This window comes from Aegilops tauschii, chromosome 5, assembly GCF_002575655.3.
Source record: "Aegilops tauschii subsp. strangulata cultivar AL8/78 chromosome 5, Aet v6.0, whole genome shotgun sequence".
Classification (NCBI taxonomy): Eukaryota; Viridiplantae; Streptophyta; class Magnoliopsida; order Poales; family Poaceae; genus Aegilops; species Aegilops tauschii.
Window position 1 is genome coordinate 333,373,308 of NC_053039.3, and position 21,523 is coordinate 333,394,830.

Below are 21,523 nucleotides of genomic sequence, written 5' to 3' on the forward strand. Positions count from 1 at the left end.
CCAGACGACGCTGAAGACCAAGAAGACCCCGCCAAGCCAACCTCCGAACAGGATGATCGGGAAGATGGGCATGTTAGCCCTGATGAACAGGCCGTAAACAAAGACTTGGAGGACAGTAATTATCTTCCACTCTCCGAGGATGAGGTGAGCCTCGGCGACGAAGACTTTATCGTGCCTGAGGAACCCCTCGAGCAGGAGCGCTTTAAGCGTCGGCTAATAGCCACTGCAAGGAGCCTGAAAAAGAAGCAGCAGCAGCTTCAAGCTGATCAAGATCTACTCAATGACAGGTGGACTAATGTCCTGGCAGCCGAGGAATACGGCCTCGAGCGCCCAACCAAAAGTTACCTGAAGCGTAAACTGCTACCTCAATTCGACGACGAGGCACTCGAGCCCGTACCAACAGCATGTAATGCGGCTGACTGACCACCACGCGGTCGGGACAAAACGGCAACCCAAGCCGAACACCAGCCCATAGTACCTCGCCGTAAAGGTAGAGACACAACAGCTCGGGGATATACATATGACCTGCGGCAAGACCTGGAAAATAGAGCAGGTCAGACCAGATCAATCTACGGATCGCGGGGGCAGGCCCCGGCACGCGATGACGGGTATCTAGCCGGACATGACAAGCATAACCACGTATGGGCCAAAAACCGCAGACGGACACCATCCGAGCTACGTCGCGACTTGGCCCGATATAGAGACGATGTACACCCCATCTGCTTCACTGATGAAGTAATGGAGCACGAATTCCCAGAAGGGTTTAAACCCGTGAATATCGAATCATACGATGGAACAACAGATCCCACGGTATGGATTGAGGATTTTCTTCTCCATATTCATATGGCCTGTGTTGATGATCTTCATGCCATCAAATACCTCCCGCTAAAACTCAAGGGACCAGCTCGTCACTGGTTAAACAGCCTGCCTGAAAACTCTATTGGCAGCTGGGAGGACTTGGAAGATGCCTTCCACGACAACTTCCAAGGCACATACGTCCGACCTCCGGATGTTGATGACTTAAGTCACATAGTTCAACAGCCCGGAGAGTCAGCCAGGAAATTTTGGACTAGGTTCCTAACTAAAAAGAACCAGATCATCGACTGTCCGGATGCCGAAGCCCTAGCGGCCTTTAAGCATAGCATCCGCGACGAATGGCTCGCCCGACACCTCGGCCAAGAAAAGCTGAAGTCCATGGCAGCCCTCACGGCACTCATGACCCGCTTTTGTGTGGGCGAAGATAGCTGGCTAGCCCGTAGCAATAATAATGCAAGCGAACCTGGCACCTCCGAAGCCAGAAAGAGCAATGGCAAACCCCGACGCAACAGGCACAAGCGTCGAAGCAACGGTGACAATACCGATGACACAGCGGTCAACGCCGGATTCATTGGCTCCAAATTCGGCCAGCGGAAGAAGCCATTTAAAAGAAACAATCCGGTCTCATCCAGCTTGGACCGCATACTCGATCGTCCATGTCAGATCCACGGCACCCTCGATAAACCAGCCAATTATACCAACAGAAGTTGTTGGGTCTTTAAACAGGCCGGCAAGTTAAATACCGAGAACAAGGAGAAGGGGTCGCAAAGTTAGGACGACGACGAGGAGCCCCGTCTGCCGAACACAGGGGGGGCAGAAGAAGTTTCCCCCCAGGTTAAAACGGTGAGTATGATATACGTCACCCATATCCCCAAGAGGGAGTGCAAACGCGCGCTCAGGGACGTCTACGCGATAGAGCCAGTCGCCCGAAAATTCAACCGATGGTCTTCCTGCCTCATCACCTTCGATCGCAGGGACCATCCGACCAGTATCCGTCATGGCGGTTCAGCCGCACTGGTCCTCGACCCAATCATTGATGGATTCCACCTCACGTGAGTTCTCATGGACGGTGGCAGCAGCCTCAACCTGCTCTATCAGGACACAGTCCGCAAGATGGGCATCGATCCATCAAGGATCAAGCCCACGAAAACTACCTTTAAAGGAGTAATACCAGGTGTAGAGGCCCACTGCACGGGCTCAATCACATTGGAAGTCGTCTTCGGATCCCCGGACAACTTCCGAAGAGAAGAATTGATCTTCGATATCGTCCCCTTCCGCAGTGGCTATCACGCACTGCTCGGACGAACTGCATTTGCTCGATTTAATGCGGTGGCACACTATGCTTATCTCAAACTCAAGATGCCCGGACCACGCGGTGTCATAACAGTCAATGGAAACACGGAACGCTCCCTCCGTACCGAGGAGCACACCGCAGCGCTGGCAACGGAAGTACAGAGCGGCCTTATCAAGCAGAATATTAATTCAGCAGCCAAGCTCCCGGACACTGTCAAACGAGTCCGGACTACTCCGCAGCATGACAGTCCAGCTCGTCAGGAGTTCGACTAGCAATTCGGCCTCTGTCTCAGTCCCGACCAAATGGCGGCGTACGTACCGCGCGTACATAACTACACACTCAAAATACCATGGGCAAAGACGGAGGCATAACTCGATTGTGGTCCATAATACGGCTCGACCTTCCCTGGGCACACGTACTTTCCCTTTTATTTTTATCCTTTTCAGGTTTATTTTCCACAGGCCCCTCATGATGGCCTGATCATCGATCCTTTCGAAGGATGGATATACCAAGGTGGCAAGCAGCATAGACATGTGGGGGAATCTCTAGGTGGTCTTCTTGACGATCACACTACCTGTTTTCAGGACCCGCACGCAGCTCCCCCTTGGTCTCGACATGTTAAATAGCCCTATTGCTTATTGCACTATTTGTACAAATACGCTTTGACGTATTAATCGAATTATAATAGAAACAGTTTGCGGCCCAACTTATGTGGCACTGGCTTACTACTTCATTTTATTTCACTATTCTTATCGATTGCACCCATACACTTTGGTACGCTTTAATTCGCCAGGGGCTTCATTGTGCTCCATACTAGGGCAACAAAGTCCGAACACTTTTTACAGTATAGTTCGGCACCCCGAATTTAGCATTATATGCATCGGCTCCGAATCATGTCTTTGGTCAATGTTGGGCTCCTGTGCTTACTACCTTATGTTCCGCCCTATCGGCTAGGGTAGTAAAGGGAGAACTACTGTGATTGTGTTTCTGGTTCTTCCGGGTAAACACCTCAGTAGAGAAAGCCGAAAACTGACTGTCATGATACGGCGAGAGCTGGTAAGCTATTCGGAGGTTAAAATTTCTTGCGATTTTTTCCCGCATTATGCGACGGATCGGCCTCCACCCGATCAGGTGTCTACAGCACCCTAGTCCGGATTAACAAATACTAACTAGGGGCTGCGCCTACATTCCTATTGTCAAATTCCTATGGCTAAGTGAGGGTGATAAAGCCACATAGTCCGATTGCCTGGTTCGTTGCGCTAAACACCTCCTTCAAGGACCAAATTCTTGGATCAAGAGTGTTTAGGTTCCAACCCAAACACCCCCGTACTACCTACGTGGGGGCTGAAGCCGACAACTGGCCAACTCTCAGATTTAATAAAACGGCCGCACAGGAGGAAAAATTTAAACAAACAACAAGCAATATGTTACATATCGGCTTTGTTTCATAATACAGGACGGGATAACATGAATGTATTCATTCAAAGATAATGTCTTTTGCACACTGGCCCTCTACAATGCGGGATCCCTTCAGGACATCATCAAAATCCCGCTCAGGCGTGCGGTGCTCCTTGCCCGCGGGCGGCCCCTCGGTCGCGAGCTTGACGGCGTCCATCTTCGCCCACTGCACTTTGACACGGGCGAAGGCCATCCGCGCACCTTCGATGCAGACCGATCGCTTGATGGCGTCAAGCCGAGGGCAGGCATCGACCAGCCGCTTCACGAGCCCGAAGTAGCTGTTGGGTATGGCTTCGGCAGGCCATAGACGGATTATCAAATCCTTCATGGCCAATTCGGCCACCCTATGCAGTTCGGTCAGCTGCTTCAGCTGATCGCTAAAGGGCACCGGATGCTCTGGCGCAAGGTATTGCGACTAGAACAGCTTCTCCTTTGAGCTCCCCTCTTCGGCTCGAAAGAACTCCGCAGCATCAGCAACACTGCGCGGCAGATCCGCAAATGCTCCTGGAGAATTCCAAATCCGGGTCAATAAGAGGTACCTTCTCTTCACATATTTGCTCTGCATAATAAAGGCCTTACCCGCCGCGATTTTCCTGGCTGTCTGGATTTCCTGGAGGGCGCCTGGGTTTCAACCCGGGCCTCTTGTGCGCTTTGGTGGGCCTTAGCAAGTTCGGACTCTTGGTCCACAATCTTGCGCTCCAAGGACTCGCATTTATTTACGGCGTCCTGGAGCTCCTGCTGGACCTCCCCGACCCTTGCCTCATGTTTTTCGCGGGCGGCTTGTTCCTTCGCTGCTCTCTTCTGGGCCTCGGCCAGCGCGTTCTTAAGGGACTCCACCTCGGTCGCAGCTCCTACGAAATATCATGATAACATGATCAAAACAAACAATTCATATCTTTCCAGATCTGAATAGGCCATTGCATACCTTGCTTGTCCTCTAGTTGTTTTTTCACACGGCTGAGCTCTTCCTCAGTCCACTCCAGACTCTGCTTCAGTTTGGAGACTTCGGCAGAATGGGAGGTCGCAGCCAGCATCGACGCCTGCTTATTCACATAGACATGTATGGTTAGTCTCCTGCGAAAATTATTTGATCCTTTGTCCGGCTTTTCTTTTTCGAACATCGGACAGAGTCTCAGGGGCTACTGTCTATACTATGACATTCTTTTTACATAATTACGTCACATACCTCAAAGCTTGTTAGAAGGCTGGTGCAGGCTTCGGTCAGTCCGCTCTTAGTGGACTAAACCCTCTCAACCACCGTACCCATGAGGGTGGTGTTCCTCAACGATGGAAGCACTTTGCAGCGCTTACAGTAGAGTATCCGGTGCCTCTGGATGGACAGAGGTCACCGGCGGAATAGTTACACCTCCTTCTTTCGAAGAAGGCTGCTTGCCTGAATCCGGAGCCGTATGGGTCTCCGGAATAGTATTCGGCTGGGGGCCGAATTGGATATGGCCCCCATCGCCAGTCTCCAGAGGGATTTGCTCCCCCATGTGTCCGGCGGCCGAGGTATTACCCTCTGGGGCCACCCTGACGATCTCTTGTACCTCTCCCTGGCCTGGGAAGGTCCTTCGGGACAACACCTCGGCGTCGTCCGTGGCCTTGGGAGAGGAGGCCGCCGGAAGTGACCCGTTGTCCATCACATTTGGATCCAGCGAATTCCCCGAAGATGAGGATCGCTGGGGGCGGGCATGGGCCGGACTGCAGCGCATGATTCGGCATATTAAAACCACGAAGTAAAGAAGTTGGATATATGTGTACAAGTGCCTTTGAGTACTTATGATTCGGCCAGGGGCTTCTCCCTGGGGCGCCACTCGGAGCTGCTATCAGTGTCCAATGCGGAGTTGTCCGCGAGGGAGACCCTCCCCTTCTTGGACGCCTCTGCCTCCAGATCCGTGGAGGCCGCCCTTTTCTTCCTTCCCCCCTCAGGGGGAGAGTTGCTTTCCTCCTCCTCCTCCTCCTCCTCGGCGGTAGAGTGGGTTTCGGCGTCTTCGGACGTCACGTCCGAAGTGCCTTTACGATAAAGGCCGCCTCTTCCCGCCTGGCCCTTCTTCTTGGCCTTCTTCTCCGGCGCCTGGTAGGGTGCCGGGACCAGCATCTTCGTCAGAAGTGGGATAGCTGGGGTTTTGGGCAGCGGAGCCGGACACTCGATCTGCTCCGCCCTCTTTGTCCAGCCCTGAAAAGATAGATAGGGAAGCTTAGACATCTTCCTTGAATGTACAGGCGAAGGATACACCTCGAAATACGAAAAACTTACCGGACTGGCGGGATGGGTCAGGTTGTACCCACGGTCCTCGGTCGTCTTCGGCCACGTCTCATTTGCCTTCAAAAGCACCTTCCAGATGCCTTTGTGCATAGTGCCGAAGAACTGTTGCAAGGTCTGGTGCTTGGCCGGGTCAAACTCCCACAAATGGCAAGTCCTGCTTTGACAAGGAAGGATCCGGCAAAAAAGCATCACTTGGATCACGTTGACGAGCTTAATGTTCTTTTCCACCATGCTCTTGATGCGTGTCTGCAGCGCTGTCAGCTCATCCGACGAAGCCCAGTCCAGGCCCTTCTCTAGCCAGGAGGTGAGCCGCATCAGGGGCCCAGACTTAAATTCGAGAGCCGCGGCCCAGGTGGTGTCACGGGGCTTTGTGATGTAGAACCACTGTTGTTGCCACCCTTTGACGGTCTCCATGAAGGTACCTTTGGGCCATGAGACGTTGAACAGCTTGCTCACCATAGCGCCTCCACACTCTGTGTGTTGACCACCCACCACCTTCGGTTTCACATTGAAGGTCTTTAGCCACAATCCGAAGTGGGGTGGGATGCGGAGGAAGGCCTCGCACACGACAATGAATGCCGAGATATTGAGGAAGGAGTTTGGGGCCAGATCATGGAAATCTATCCCATAGTAGAACATGAGTCCACGTACGAAGGGGTGGAGAGGAAACCCTAACCCGTGGACGAAGTGGAGAATAAACACCACCCTCTCGTGGGGCTCCGGGGTGGGGACGATCTGCCCCTTGGTCGGGAGCCGGCGGGCGATTTCCTGGGCCAAGTACCCCGCCTCCCGGAGCTTCGTGATGTCCTTCTCCGTGACGAAGGAGGCCATCCACTTGCCCTGCGCTCTAGATCCGGACATGGCCGGGGTGCTTTTTTGAGGCGGAGAGGATGGAAGCTTGGGCGCTGGAGCTCGAGAGTGGGTGGGCAGAGAGAAAGAAGGCGTGGGTGAAAGGGTGAATCCTTATCTCTTTATAAAGGCAGCAAATATCAAGCGCCTCCCCATTCACCTTAAAACTGGCCTATTCCCCAAGGGTCGTGCAGACGGCTCGGTTAGATTGCCCATGCCCGTATTGATGAGAATCCCGCAATAAGGGGACACGATCTCTGCTTCAACAAGACGTGCCAACAAAAACCGCATCTCGAAACATGGAGCGGGAGGCTAAAAATGGTTCGAAATAATGACCGGGCAGGGACGTAATGTCTCGCTACAAAAGTTGTCGGTAGATGGGACTCGTGAAATATTATACTCTCTGTGGTTGTGTGTGGTACTTGTTTTGCAGAGTCGGACACGTTTTCTGTGTTCGAAGGCTGCTTTGGAGTATTCGGAGGAGGAACCCGTCTTGCAATGCCGAAGACAATCTGCGCGCTAGACACATCGTCATTGAAGCCTGGTTCAGGGGCTACTGAGGGAGTCCTGGATTAAGGGGTCCTCGGGCGTCCGGGCTACGTGACGTGGGCCGGACTGATGGGCCATGAAGATACAAGACAGAAGACTTCCTCCCGTGTCCGGATGGGACTCTCCTTTGCGTGGGTGGCAAGCTTGGCGTTCAGATATGAAGATTCCTTCCTCTGTAAACCGACTCTGTACAACCCTAGGCCCCTCCGATGTCTATATAAGCCGGAGGGTTTAGTCTGTAGAGGCAATCACAATCATATAGGCTAGACATCTAGGGTTTTAGCCATTACGATCTCATGGTAGATCAACTCTTGTAGTCCTCATATTCATCAAGATCAATCAAGCAGGAAGTAGGGTATTACCTCCATCAAGAGGGCCCGAACCTGGGTAAACATCGTGTCCCCCGTCTCCTGTTACCATCGACCTTAGACGCACAGTTCGGGACCCCCTACCCGAGATCCGCTGGTTTTGACACCGACAATCACCGTCACCGCGCCGTCGTGCTGACAGAACTCTCCCTCGACACTTTGTTGGATCAAGAGTTCGAGGGACGTCATCGAGATGAACGTTTGCAGAACTTGGAGGTGTCGTACATTCGGTGCTTGATTGGTCGGAACAAGAAGAAGTTCGACTACATCAACTGCGTTGTCAAATGCTTTCGCTTTTGGTCTATGAGGGTATGTGGACACACTCTCGCCCTCTTGTTGCTATGCATCTCCTAGATAGATCTTGCGTGGGCGTAGGAATTTTTTTAAAATTGCATGCTACGTTTCCCAACACTAATATTGCTCTTCATAATCAAGATTTACCTAAAATTCCTAAGGAGGTGGTTGACAAATTAATAGAACCTTTTTTCTATAAAAGAAATTCATGATGTGGTTTTTAGAATGGAAAAAAATAAAAGCACTCGCCCTGATGGGTTTCCTGTTGATTCCTATTAGGGGTTTTGGGATTTGTTTAAGTGGGATTTGAAGGACTACTTGATGAATTTTATCATGGCAAGTTAGATATTGCTAGGTTGAATTATGGGAGTATTACTCTTGTTCCCAAGACTAATGATGTTAAAAAATACAGAAGTTTAAACCTATTTGTCTTATGAATATTAGCTTTAAAATCATTAACAAGAGGTTTTGATGAATAGAGTACTATCCCCTGTTATTTCTCCTACCGAGACTGCTTTTGTCAAGGGAGATACATCATGGAAGGGGTGGTTGTTCTCCATGAAGCGTTGAATTCTATTCATTTTAAGATAGATAATGCCTTATTGTTTAATAAAGTGGATTTTGAAAAAAAGATTTATCAATAAAAAAATTAAGTATCCCTTTGTGATGCAAATGCTTAAAATGAAAGGAGTTCCTGATAAATGGCGTGACTTGGTCATGGTCACTATGAGAGGGGGTAATGTGGGTGTAAGAGTTAATGATACAATTGGTCCTTACTTTAAAACTCACAAAGGCCTAATATAGGGTGATGCTTTATCACCTTTTCTTTTTGATCTGGTTGCAAATGATGTGGTTGTTATTATGGAAAAAGCAAATGTTAATGGTTTTGTGAAAGGGGTTTTAAATGAAAATCTAGATAATTGAGTTGTATGCTTTAATATTCTCATGATGTCATATTTTTACTTCAAGATGACGTTGAAAGTGCTAAAAACCTCAAATTCATATTGAGTGCTTTTGAGCAAATGTCTGGACTAATTATTTAATTTCCATAAGCGCGAGTTGTTTCTTTTGGGGAAGCTAAGAATAAAGTTGAGGTGTATCAAGAGATTTTTACTTGTCAATCAAGAGATTTGTAAATGAAGTATCTGGGTATGCTTGTCTTTGATACTGGGAGTAGGAATAAACATTATAAGGGGGGAGAAAATAAAATTGAAAAAAGATGTGGATGTTGGCACGGTAAACTACTGGGCTCTATTGCTGACAGGACTACTTCGGTCCAAGCTTGCTATCTAACATGCCTCTTTTTATGATGTCTTTGTACCCCCCCCTCCCCGGTTGAGTGCTTAAGAAAGCTGATTTCTTTAGAGCTAGAATGGTGTGGGAGGGTGATGAAAATAACAAGAAAAATCACTTAGTTAATTTGAAACCTGTTGTAAACCTAGAGATCACGGGGGTTGGGGATCCTTAATTTGGATATCATGGATAAAGCATTGCTAGGTGGTTTCGGAAACTAGAAACTGAATTTGGGCTTTGACAATTTGTTTTGTTGAAAAAAATATGTCACTAGTGGGTGTATTTCTAAAGCTAAACCCAAGGTGGGGGATTCACAATTTTGGTCTAGCATTCGGAAAGTTAAAGAGAATCTTTATCAATTCTGCAAGAAAAGTTTGGGAGATGGTTAAGATTGGTGGTTTTTTAGATGAAAAACCTTTAAAAATCTCTTGCCCTAAACTATATGTTTCAAGCTTTGATCATGACATTATTGTTGCTAAAGCCTTGTAGAAAGGCTGGGGGTCAGGTTTAGAAGAACTATATATGGGGAGTCTCTAGAGCTCTGACATAGTTTGAAACTTAGATGTGAAGAGATAGAAATGGGATCTAGTAAAGATAAGATAAATTGGTTGTTAACAACTCATGGATTTTTTTGCCAAGTCTTTATAAGTAAAACTAGTTGAATCTAATTGCAATTTCCCTTAAAAGTTTGTATGGAAGGTCAAACTACCGGCTAGGATAAAGTTTTTTCTGGCTTATGGCTAGAAAAAGCATACTCACCAAAGATACTCTATTAAGGATAGGATGGGTTGGTAGTAAAATGTGCATCTTTTCTGGTAAAGAGGAGACAATTGATCATTAGTTCTTCAAATCTTTGGTGCTGGTTTGATCTAGAGCTTGCAGAAATGTGCTTTTAGCCTAAGTTCTACTCCTACTACACTTAATGATTGCTTTGGGAACTGGATTAGAAGTTTACCAAAGATTTAGAAAAAGCTAGCGTTGGAGGTGTAGAAATGATGTCATTTTTGAGAAAAAACTTATCAATGATCATATCATCCTCATAAAGTTGATTTGCTATTGGATTATTGGATGGTCTATTTTGTAGATAAAGGAGGAAAACAGAGGGGTGCTGATGGTAGGGGCAAAACTACTTGAGCTTGTAGCAAATGAAGTCTACAGATCGTCACAAGGTTGGAGGCACAGTGTCCTAAAATTGGTGGCAAAGTATTGAAGCTTACAACACTAGCGATTACTGTTTCATTTTTTTCCCCGTGAGGAGTTGTCGACTTCCCTCCTTTAGCAATCTTTCTTGTTCTCTTTTCTTTTGCCATTGATGTACTTATGCACCTAGTTATTCTAGGTTGTGTAGTTGGTTTCTGAGCTCCTTCATGATGGGGTTGTGGAAGAGTTTGGTTGTGTTTATTTGTTGTTCTAGTTCTTGTGGTGTTAGAGACTGCTTATATGTAAGTAGCTCCTTCTTTTGGAGTTTGGTGATTTGATCGCTTTGCTGGGTGCTTGGAGCACTGTGTTGATCCTTGTTAGAAGCTCAATAGATGTTATATTATGGTGGTAGTCTGTATTAGGTGGACCTTATGGTTTCTATTAATAGAAATCAAAGGGGTGGACCCTTTTTTATAATAATAAAAAAAGGCTTTGGGTCGATGGGTTGCCATATTAACCAATTCCCTAACAACATATAGGTTATGGCCGGAAAAATTGCAACCCAGTTTTAGGTAAGCTGTTTGAGCAATTTTTTGGACCAAAAAAACTAAATTTTCAGTTTGTAGGTATTTGGCTCATTTTTAGGATAGTTATTGGAGATGCTTTGAGGGCATCAATTTTTTAAGACCTTTTAGGGATTTGACAAAAAGATGTAATGTAAGTCTAGAGGGTCTAAAACTGCAATAATAAGGATCAAATGATCGCCTTTGGAAATTTGCTTCAAGCACCAACTTGAAAGAAACTTATAAGCTTCTAAGAACACGAAGGTGTCCAGGTGCGGAGGCACGGGCAGAGAGTGGTAGACCGAGTTAGATTTGAGGGAAAGCTGTGATGGAGCATCCTAGGGTGGTTGCGATCACGTCAGAGGTTTGGATCCTGAAAGGGGGCAAAAATTGATCACATGATTACTAATTTGGTCATCAGGCCAAAAAGAAGACCTTGTCCAAGGAGGAGGTGAGCCCAGGACTCGACAACCGATTCATACATAATAAGGTAAGTCGAAAAGGGAAGGGAGTTGCTTGCATCGTAAAGATAAAATCCCGGTTGCAAGAACAAACGAAGACAAGGAGATCACAAAAAGAATCTTCAAGGATGATGATTGTCCCGGATCTGAATCTGGCCGGTCGGGATTCGGTCCCTGCTACCTTCAGGCGTGGTGACGTCGGGCCTCCATGGCCTCTGGGCACAATGGTGACGCAGGCGGCTGGTGGCGCCGCGGCGACTCGCTCCCGGCAGTGAGTGGCTAGTGGCGGGTCGGTGGTGCTGGCTGGCGGCGCCCGGAGCGCGGATCCAGGGATCTCGGCCCGGATCTGGTGCGTCTTCGGCGCTGGCCGGCGTCCTTGAGGTGCGCACGGCAAGGAATGCGGCGGTTGTCTCTGGATCCTTGCGTGGAGCGTAGCAGGATGGAGGGTGTAGGTGGTGCACCGGCACTGGCGATGGCGGCGGTGCGAGAGCAGCCATGGCGGCGGCAGCGCTGCGAGGCCTTGCCAGGAAGGGTCTTGGCGGGCAGCGGGCGTTCGGTTGCTGCCGTGTGAGGCGTGAGGCGTGCGGCGATGCCTCGGCGGTGTGGGTGCCGGAGTGTGGTCGGAGGTGCGGGTCGAATCCATTCTGGTGGCAGTCCCCTGGCGCGGGTGAAGGCCACCGTGGCGGAACTGGCTTTGCACCGCTCGGTGGTTGCTGCAGCTCCTAGTCGATGTTGAAGGTGATTGCTTTAGGCGTGTTCCCTCGGCGGTGAGGGGGGCTTTGATGGCAAGTTGTTGCGGTGACGGCGATGCGAGGCATCTGATCGGGACTGGCCGGGATCTTGGAGATGTGCAGCGCTACGGATGAAAGTCCTGTTCGGTTGTGGCTGGACCAGCGTTGATGGCACCTGCATGTGTCATTCACCTTCCAGGAGGCTTCGCCGAGTGCAACGCCATCTTCCTCGTGACCTCGTATCGGCAGCTGTCTCCGGGGCGAAAGCCTTGATTCGTAGGATCGGCACAATGGTGACCTCGTATCGGCAGCTGTCTCCGAAGCGAAAGCCTTGATTCGTAGGATCGGCACGATGGCAACGTCTTTGAGGTTGTTACTCTGTTGGGAGCATTGTGTTGAGAGACTCAAGGTCCCATGGTGCGCTCCTCCGGTGTTCACCGCTGCCCGGATCTTTCTCCTCCGGCGCCATGTACGGTCATCGCTGGCTAATCCAAGGAAGCTGGAGTTGCTGTTCTTCAGAGGTCTTCAGTGTCGGCCGAGACACGGCGAGGGGCTTGGTGTTGGGTAGGCTTTTTGTGTCGTAGCTGTGTTGTTGTGTTTGGTTGTCCTTGTATAAACCGGGTATGGAGTTGGTCGCCTTCGTTGTTCGCAGCGAGTGATAGACGTTGTTGTATGTCTTATTTCTCTCCTTCTATAAAGCTAATGTACGCAATTTACGTACCCTTAAAAAAATTGATTGTGAAGGCAATAACCAATGCCATTGGATTCAATAACCAGGGTACGTTTTCTTTCGCTTTCAAACCAAATCCAAGGCAAGGTAAAATCTTGTATTTTCCTCGCCATGAACGACATAACAACACTTCGCCATGGTTTCTCAGATAAGTTTTTGGAGTGCAGATCACCATTCATAATAAAAGATAAAAGATCTTGGCGGAAATGGAGTGCAAAAGAGGGACAATCTCCACCGAACACACGCCTAGTGAGAGGAAAATGAGGGGAACAGCGCATCCCGACAGCAGGGGAACACTAGGCAAGCAATCAGCAAGCAACAAAATACTAGCTACATCGCCATCGAAACCAAGGGCAACATGCCAACATCAGAAGCACCATCAACTGCAACATTTCACCATTAGATGCATCTATCGACAGCTATATGCAAACTTGTAACCAACTTAGCTTGCAACGATCAGTGCAATCCCAAGTATGAAGTGCGAAACATGGTGACCAATTATGCTATGTAGGCAAAGTAGATTGCCAGATAATTCCAAAGCGACAATTCTTATGAACGTTACTCCTATATGCAGAAGTAGATTGACAGTTAATTCCAATTGCTACAATGCTAAGCATGAAGCACGACCTAATAGTGAGACTGTTTATACAACAGACTATATCCATCTTATATAGAGTAGAACACTGGCCAGTCAAGCATTTTTTTATCTCCGACTAAACCAAAATTCAGACTAGCCACCATGCTATGTACTACTAGGATGCATCTGCAAATATGTTATGTAACTAAAAATGTGATATGATGCATGTATACCTGGAAGTGAGCTATATATTATACATTTTACTAAACAGAACAGAGCAGTAAACATCAACGTCCAACCACTACAATCAAACTTTCTCCGACATACGGAAGCAAAATTCAACACTAAGTGACAATGCAAGCTGCAGCGCACGATCAAGAACAGGCCAAGAGGACAGCGACCAAGTACACAACAACATGACAAACATCTTCATCATAATGCGGAAGCAACAGAGATGGCGATAAAAAAAATGAACATGTTCACTCACAGCAGCACAGTCAACTACAACCGAAGCTAAAAACATCCATCCATCCATTGTGCACACTCATCTCGATTAGGTTACAACACATACTGAGCAACTAAGCCGACGGAACAATTAGTACGGAGCACAAATCGAAGAAGCACGGTCACACCTAGGAGCTTACCACCGTCGCAACCACAGCGAGATACACAGACCGAAAGGCATCAGCACGCAGGCCTCACACCGCCACCTTGCGTGGGCGCCCACGGCCACGCTTGGCAGGAGCGGAGCCGTCCGCGGGAGCCGGAGAGGCAGCCTCCTTGGCGACCTTGGCCTTCTTGGCCGAGGAGGGACCCGGCGGGCGGCCGCGGCCCCGGGGCATGCCGGTGGTCGCCTTGGCGACGGCATCCTTGACGGCGTCGGCCATGGGATCCTTAGCCTTGGGCGGGCGGCCCCGGCCGCGCTTGGGCGTGTTGGGGTCCTTGGGCGCCGCCTTCGGCTTGGGCGGCGCGTTAGGGTCCTTAGGCGGGCGGCCGCGGCCGCGCTTTGCCGGGGTGGCGGAGGGAGCGTCAGCCTTGAGGTAGTTGTTCTTGACGAAGGCGAGCTTGCCGGCCTCCTTCATGCTGGCGAGGTTGGCCGTGAGGAGGGAGGCGTGCGCCGAGGGGAGGCCCTCGTACTTCTCCTCGATGTAGCTGGAGATGGCGGACTTGCTCGAGCCGTTCTTGTCGCCCAGCGCCTCGATCGCCGCGAGAATCATCTGCGAGGAGAAGCAGAGGCTCTCAGGCCGCGGCCGGCAAGGAGAAGGATCTAACGAACAAGGAAATGATACGCCGCCGACAAATCTACGGCGGAAGGCACGGAAGCAGAGCGCCAAAACCGGGAGAAACTCACCTCGGGGTAGGGCGGGATGTCACCGGACTTGGGGGACCCGTCGTTCGCCATGGCAGCGACGGCGGCTACAGCCCACGGCGGTGGAGCCGAGCGCTCGGGCTACAGTGCGGGCGCGGAGGAGGGAGCGGGCTGCGGGGAGGGGAAAAATTTCGGATTTGGATCGGGGGAGGAGGCGAGGACGGCGGGGGCAGTAGATAAGAAATGGGCGAGCTGTGCCGCGTGTGCCGAAGGCAGCAGGCCTATGACCTAGGGTTTCCGCGTGCGGTCACCGACGTGTGGGCCGCGTAGGTTAGTACCCTGGGTCCGGGACCACCTGGCGGTGGGACACCCGGAGCGTGTCAGACGAATCATGCAGTTTCGGCCGATATAAATGCAGCTTTCCTATTTTGAACGCCTTTATCGATGCGCGTGGGACGGAGACCCGTGCGTGACGTGCACGGACGGCGGGGATTGCGAGGCGGGGGATCCTAGGGCGGAGAGGGGAGAAGCAACGGGTGTGTGCACGCGGATCGGTGACGTGGCGGGGGGTCGGGGTGGGACGAGGGAACGATCCTGAAACGCTTTTGCTGGACTTGTCGTCTCCTGCGCGGGGAGCGGGAGCGGGAGCGGCCTCGCGTTTTGGGTCGGGGAAATGACTGTGGTACCCCCGACGGGCGCGCTGTCCATATAAACAATAGGGTACAGTGTTTTTTTTTATTTAGAATTTTATAGTTCATATCATGAATCAGTACAAAGTAGTTCGACCCTTACAAGCACACTGAAACGCAAACACAAAGGACCATGAACACCTAGAGTACCCTAAAACAACCATAACACAAGAAGATCTGCGGAGCCCCGTGTCTTCATCCCTGAATCTTGAGAGAAGACCACTGTAGCAACTCCAATGAGGCGACCTATTTCGTCCGCGGCCGTTCGTTTGGGTCTGCGCAGATAGAAAGGCGGCCCAACGCGCCGACCCAAACGGACGCGCGTCCGTTTTTCATCCGCGAACGACCCATTTCCGGCCCATTTTTTAGCCTGATTTGCGTCGGCGCGCACACGCGGCGGACACGCGCGCGCTCGCCTACTCCTGTCCCCGGACCCGCTGGTCTGTGGCACATTGGCCTCCCCCCTCACCCCCTCCCCCCCGGCCAACAAGCAACCCTCGCCCCGTCTCCTTCGGCGACTCTTCCAGCTGTCGCCGCCTCCACATCCGCCCAGCAACGCCGCCCCTGTCCCCCGTTGCCCGCCGCCGCCGTTTTGCCGCCGGGGAGCAAACTGGTTCCCGCCGCCACTTCCCCCACCGCAAAGCCGCCCGTGACCAAGAAGACGCCTCGCCGCCCCCGCCACATCCGACCGGCACGCTCGTCGGACGCCGTCATTGTAGCGACCAGACCTCAAACAGTCTGTGCTCTGTGCTTTAGTGTCATCCCTGGATCAGTAATGCTGACACGCACAGTACAAATGGAGGATTCATAACAGAGTAGCAATCACACACTTATTACATCGAGTATCTCAAAAGAGAAATAAGTATGATAAGTATGGCTTAAGGCCATCTAATACGATAACAGCGGAAGACTTGGAAGAAAAGTGAGTCCATCAACTCCAACGGCATCACTGAGTATAAGACCACGACCTAAGGCACCTTACTCGTCGTCTGAAAAGTCTGCAACATAAAACGTTGCAGCCCGAAAACGGGTCAGCACATGGAATATGCTGGCAATGTAACACATAGAGAGTAATGAACATAATAATGCTATACTACATGCATATATGGCTGGTAGAAGGCTCTATGGTTACAGTTTTGCGAAAAGCCAATTTTTTCCTACTGCAAAGGAATAAATTTTATTTAACTATCATGGTGGTTGTTAAACATTGAGAATGGTTGACAGCATTCTCAATCCCAATTAAATATCATCATTAACCCAACAAAATTAATTAAAGTAACATGGTGATTAGATTCACATGATAATCCAAGTACTAGATACTCAAGATGTCCATAACCGGGGACACGGCTAACCATGATTAGTTTGTACACTCTGCAGAGGTTTGCGCACTTTTCCCCACAAGACTCGATCGCCTCCGCTTGATTCTCGCACTACATGATGTTTGAGAAATGGATGACCGAGACACAGTCTTTCAGAAACAATAACTCTTTACTCCGGGTGGACAGTTACACCTACTTTCCCCTACATCTGCTAGCCCACCTCTTCAAGAGATCATGTAACCTACTCAACTATGCTAGAGCCCATAATAGCTTGTGGCTGCACACGGAAGTTTCTAGCATGAATAATCTTATGACCCCTTTGAGCCTGGGTGGCGGTCCTTAGAAAAACAGGCAACACTGGGTTCTCCAGGTGCCTCAATCCACCCAGATGTGAGTTTTAGTTGCCACCTTAAGTAAACCATTAATTAACAATCTCACACCTGTCGTGAATATCTCTCAAACCCAATCCACGTATACTAGCATAGCATAGCGATATAAGCAAACGTAGAAGTAACTCCCAAGGGTTTGATAATAAACAGGTAATAGGTACTACCTCAACTACATCCCAATACCCATAATTTAATTAGATCCTAACCATGCAATGTTTGAGGGTTGGTCTAATGCAATAAAACTGGGTAGTAGAAAGGTATGATCAAAGTGTTACTTGCCTTGCTGATGATCCGTGAAACTTAGAGATTCGAAGTAGCAAGCGGCGCACTCCGGGTACTCTATCGCAAACAAACAAGCATACAATAAGCACTCATCAAATGCACAGGTAAAACTCAAATAAAAGATCTAACCAGAAAGTTCAACTTAAGAACTCCGGTTTGCAAAAAGAATCAAATCGAACGAAGCAACAAAAGTCAAACGGCGAGAGAAACAAGCTTCGTTTACTAATCTGAATCTAGGTCAAATTTTACAGTAGCAAAAACTTGTTTGAGTAGGTTAAACGGAAAGAGAATTTTGAGACGAAACTCTAGGCGCTTGAATCGCCTGATTCCGATAAACGAGCGAAAAGATAAACTAAAACGAAAATCTGATCAGAAATCGCGATCTGGAATAATCGCGGAAAATCCGACGAAAAAGAAAACTGACGAACAGTTAAACGAACGGACGTTCGTTAACAGCGACTAACCGACGAACACGTTCGTTAAAACGAATAGATCGGTGAACGTTCACTAATTAATTAAACCGAAGAAAAAATAAACCGATCTATTTAAAAAATCTAGGGTTTTGAAAAAAAATAAAAATAAACCGAGGCGGTTTTAAAAAAAACGGACAGCGAACGGCGGCGGCTCCTGCTAACCTCCGACGAGGCTCGGGATGGGCTCCGGCGGGTCGGGCGAGGGCGGCGAGGGGCGGCGGGGCTGCAGGGCGTCGAAGGGCGACGAGGGCGGCGGCGTACGGCGTCGGGGCGGCGAGCTCCTCGGGCGGCGGCGTCTCCTCGGGTGGCGGCGGCTTCGGGTCGGGGCGGGGACGGGGTGAGGAGAGGGCGGCGGGGCTGGGGTATAAAAGGAGGGGGGTTTGCCGTGGGGGAGGGGGCAAGGCGGCGGGCGGCGGCCATGCTCAAGCGGGGCTCGGGCGGCGGCGGCGCTGTCGTGCCCGAGAGGGAGACGGGGCGCGGGGCAGCTGGGCCGTCGGCTGGGCTTCGGCCCAGTCGGCGCGCTCGGTGTTTTTTTTAATAATAATTTCGCCGAATGTAAAAAAATCATAGAAAAATAAATAAAAATCCAAAAATGCTAAAACAAATTTTTACTGTCTAATTAAAATAATTAGAACAAGATGAACATTTTCTTGGCCCAAAAATGCAGTTTTGAAAACGTGCAATTTTTCTAATGCAATTAAAATTGCAAATAAAACCCGAATAAAATCCAATATTTGATTTTAATATTTTTCCTCCAATATTTCAATTATTTTGGAGAAGTCATATTTTCTCCTCTCATTTATTTTAATATGAAATATTTTTCGGAGAGAAAAATAATTAAAACCAAAAATCCTCGTTTTATTATTTGATAAAATCAAATATGAAAACCACGAAAATCCCCAACTCTCTCCGAGGGTCCTTGAGTTGCTTAGGATTTTTTTCGAGGATTTGCCAAAATGCAATAAAATATGCTATGAAATGATGATCTAATGTATAACATTCCAAATTGAAAATTTGGGATGTTACAGTCACACTCGTCGGACGCCGACAGGGGAGCTAGCTGGTCTGTGGGCGCCGCGTCTCCCCTCGTCGGCCGTCTCCTTCTTCGACGCCCGCAAGCTGTTCGACAGGCCAAGGTACGAAAATGGACTCCGCCGACGAGTTCTTTTTCCACAATTTGCTTTGCGACTCCGACGATTTGTCGTCCGACGATGAGGAGGAGATATTGGCTGCCGTGTTGGTCCATCACCACCTCAACAACCAGCGGCCGTTGTTCCGTGGCTCCATTCCGGGCCACCTTCCGGCGTTGAATCGTAACGGAGAGAGCGGGCATTTCCTTCTCTGGAAGGACTACTTTGATACAACAAACCCGTTGTTCAAACATCACAAATTCCGCCGCGGTTTCCGTATGAGTAGGCATGTTTTCAACCGTATTAGAGAGGGAGTGGTCGGCTATGATGACTACTTTGAGTGCAAAGAGGATGCCGTCGGCAAGATTGGTTTCTCCTCTTATCATAAATGCACTGCCGCCATCCAAATGCTTGCATACGAAGTGCCCGGTGATCTCATTGACGAGTACGTCCGTATGAGCGAGTCTACATGCCTAGAGTCCCTGTATAAGTTCTGCAAGGCTGTGATTGCTGTGTTTGGCCCTGAGTACTTGAAAGAGCCGACAACTGAAGATACAGCCCATTTGCTGGCGATGAATGCCAGCAGGGGCTTCCCGGGGATGCTTGGCAGCATAGACTGCATGCACTGGGAGTGGAAGAACTGCCCTTCTGCTTGGCAAGGGCAGTATAAGGGACATGTCAGGGCTTGCACTGTCATACTAGAGGCTGTGGCATCTCAAGATCTTTGGATCTGGCACTCTTTCTTTGGCATGGCTGGATCACACAATGATATCAACGTGCTTCAGCGCTCGCCGGTGTTTGCTAGGCTTGTCGAAGGCAACAGCCCACCGGTGAACTTTACTGTCAACGGCCACAACTACGACAAAGGGTACTATTTGGGTGACGGTATCTATCCTCAGTGGACCACTATTGTCAAGACAATACCCAACCCTATCGGAGAGAAAAGGGAAAGATTTGCCCAAGAGCAAGAGAGTGCTAGGAAGGATGTCGAGCGTGCCTTTGGTGTTTTGCAATCTCGATGGGGCATCGGTATCCTGCTAATACTTGGAGCACGCATGAAAGAACATGCGGTGCCCCCATGTTTGGTTTTGGTAATTGATGACAATCTCTATGGACTAATGGTTGCCTTGAGTTATATTTGAAGGATTTGTCCATAGGCATTTCTTGAAGTTCATGTGTTGGTTTCAAGGAGTTTATGTGGTGACCAAGGTGTTATTAAGGAATTATCCAAAGATTGGTCATGTGAGAGTTGAGCTTATTGCAAGCATGTCTTGGAGAAGAAGATTGTGTGATCATTCATGTATATCTTCAAGACATCATCCAAATGAAGATAGTTGAAAAGATTCAAGGTTGATCAAGACTAAGTCAAGAGTGAATCAACTTGATCAACTCACAAAGCATAGAAGATGTACCGAGAGGGATCAAGCGATCCCATGGTGTGGTAAGCATTGTCAATTACGCTTTGTGTACTAACCCATGATCTTCGTGAGAGTTCTTTGTGGGGTTAGGTTGCGGTGTGCAAGTTCAAGTGAAGCATCATGAAGAGATCAAATGCTTGAAGCTTGCCGTCCATTGTGGTGACAATGGACTTGTGAAGATGTTGCGGTGTGCAAGTTCAAGTGAAGCATCATGAAGAGATCAAATGCTTGAAGCTTGCCGTCCATTGTGGTGACAATGGACTTGTGAAGATGTGTGGAAGAGTGGCTCACCCATAGTGGAGTATGGGGGAGCAATCAATTAGTCTTCATCGAGCCAACGCAACCAAGAAAGGTGGTCCAACTTGAGGGAGTCAAGATCGTCATCATCTAGCTCAAGTGGACCATGTGCAAGGCAAAGGTTTGCCCTTGATAGGTTTTCTATTTTACCGGTCTCATGATGGTAGTTGGGAGACCGGGTTATAGGATCGATTGTCGTACTATCAAGGGGGGCTCTCGAAGAGTAGCTTGATCGTATCATTCGTAGAGAGCTCAAACCATTGCATCCTTGCATCATCTTTCTTGGTTCTTGTTTGGTTCTTCTCTTTGTGAGTTTTGGAGCTTATGGTCATCTTGATGACAAGCTCGAGTTCATCGAAAACGGAGTTCACTCGCATCTTCTATGATGTTTTCGATGTTGGAAGGTTATGCCGGTTCTTCTCGGTTGGAGGTTTCACTCCTCTATTTTGTTGGCATACCTTCCCCGCCTCTTCTTACTAACCAGTTGCTGTTTTGATGCTACTCGTCGTCTTGTATCCAACAAGATTGAGTTTGCTCAATTCGGAGCTCATATGCAGAAGTTATGGCAGTTTTGGTTTCCCGTGGAGTATACTTGTTTTCGTGGAAGTGGCTTTAGGTTGGTCCCAGCGGTAGTACCGCGGTATCCAGCGGTAGTACCTCTTAGGGGTCACAAGCGGCAGTACCGCTCCAGAGCGGTAGTACCGCTGTAGCCCCCAGCCATAGTACCGCTGCGGCTTCGTGCTAGTACCGCCTCGATTCGAGCTCGTTCCCCTCTCTCAGTGTGCCCTCTCTAGTCCCAGCGGTAGTACCGCGGGCCGGAGCGGTAGT

General features: G+C 49.3%; 1 protein-coding gene across 1 annotated transcript; it reads right to left on the reverse strand.

Annotated features, from left to right (window-relative positions):
* Window positions 1-13,794: 13,794 nt before the first annotated feature.
* LOC109772043 (HMG-Y-related protein A) lies at window positions 13,795-15,005 on the reverse strand. Its single transcript, XM_020330738.3, has 2 exons — window positions 14,741-15,005; window positions 13,795-14,606 (listed from the first exon to the last, which is right to left on the reverse strand). Exons 1-2 carry the CDS (start codon window positions 14,789-14,791, stop codon window positions 14,088-14,090), a joined length of 570 nt encoding a protein of 189 aa, XP_020186327.1. The 5' UTR covers window positions 14,792-15,005; the 3' UTR covers window positions 13,795-14,087.
* Window positions 15,006-21,523: the final 6,518 nt, after the last annotated feature.

Coding starts and splice junctions, on each gene's coding strand:
- LOC109772043 (XM_020330738.3), bottom strand. CDS start 14,791: ATGGCGAACGACGGGTCCCCCAAGTCCGGTGACATCCCGCCCTACCCC. Junction 14,607..14,740: donor ACATCCCGCCCTACCCCGAG/GTGAGTTTCTCC, acceptor TTCTCCTCGCAG/ATGATTCTCGCGGCGATCGA.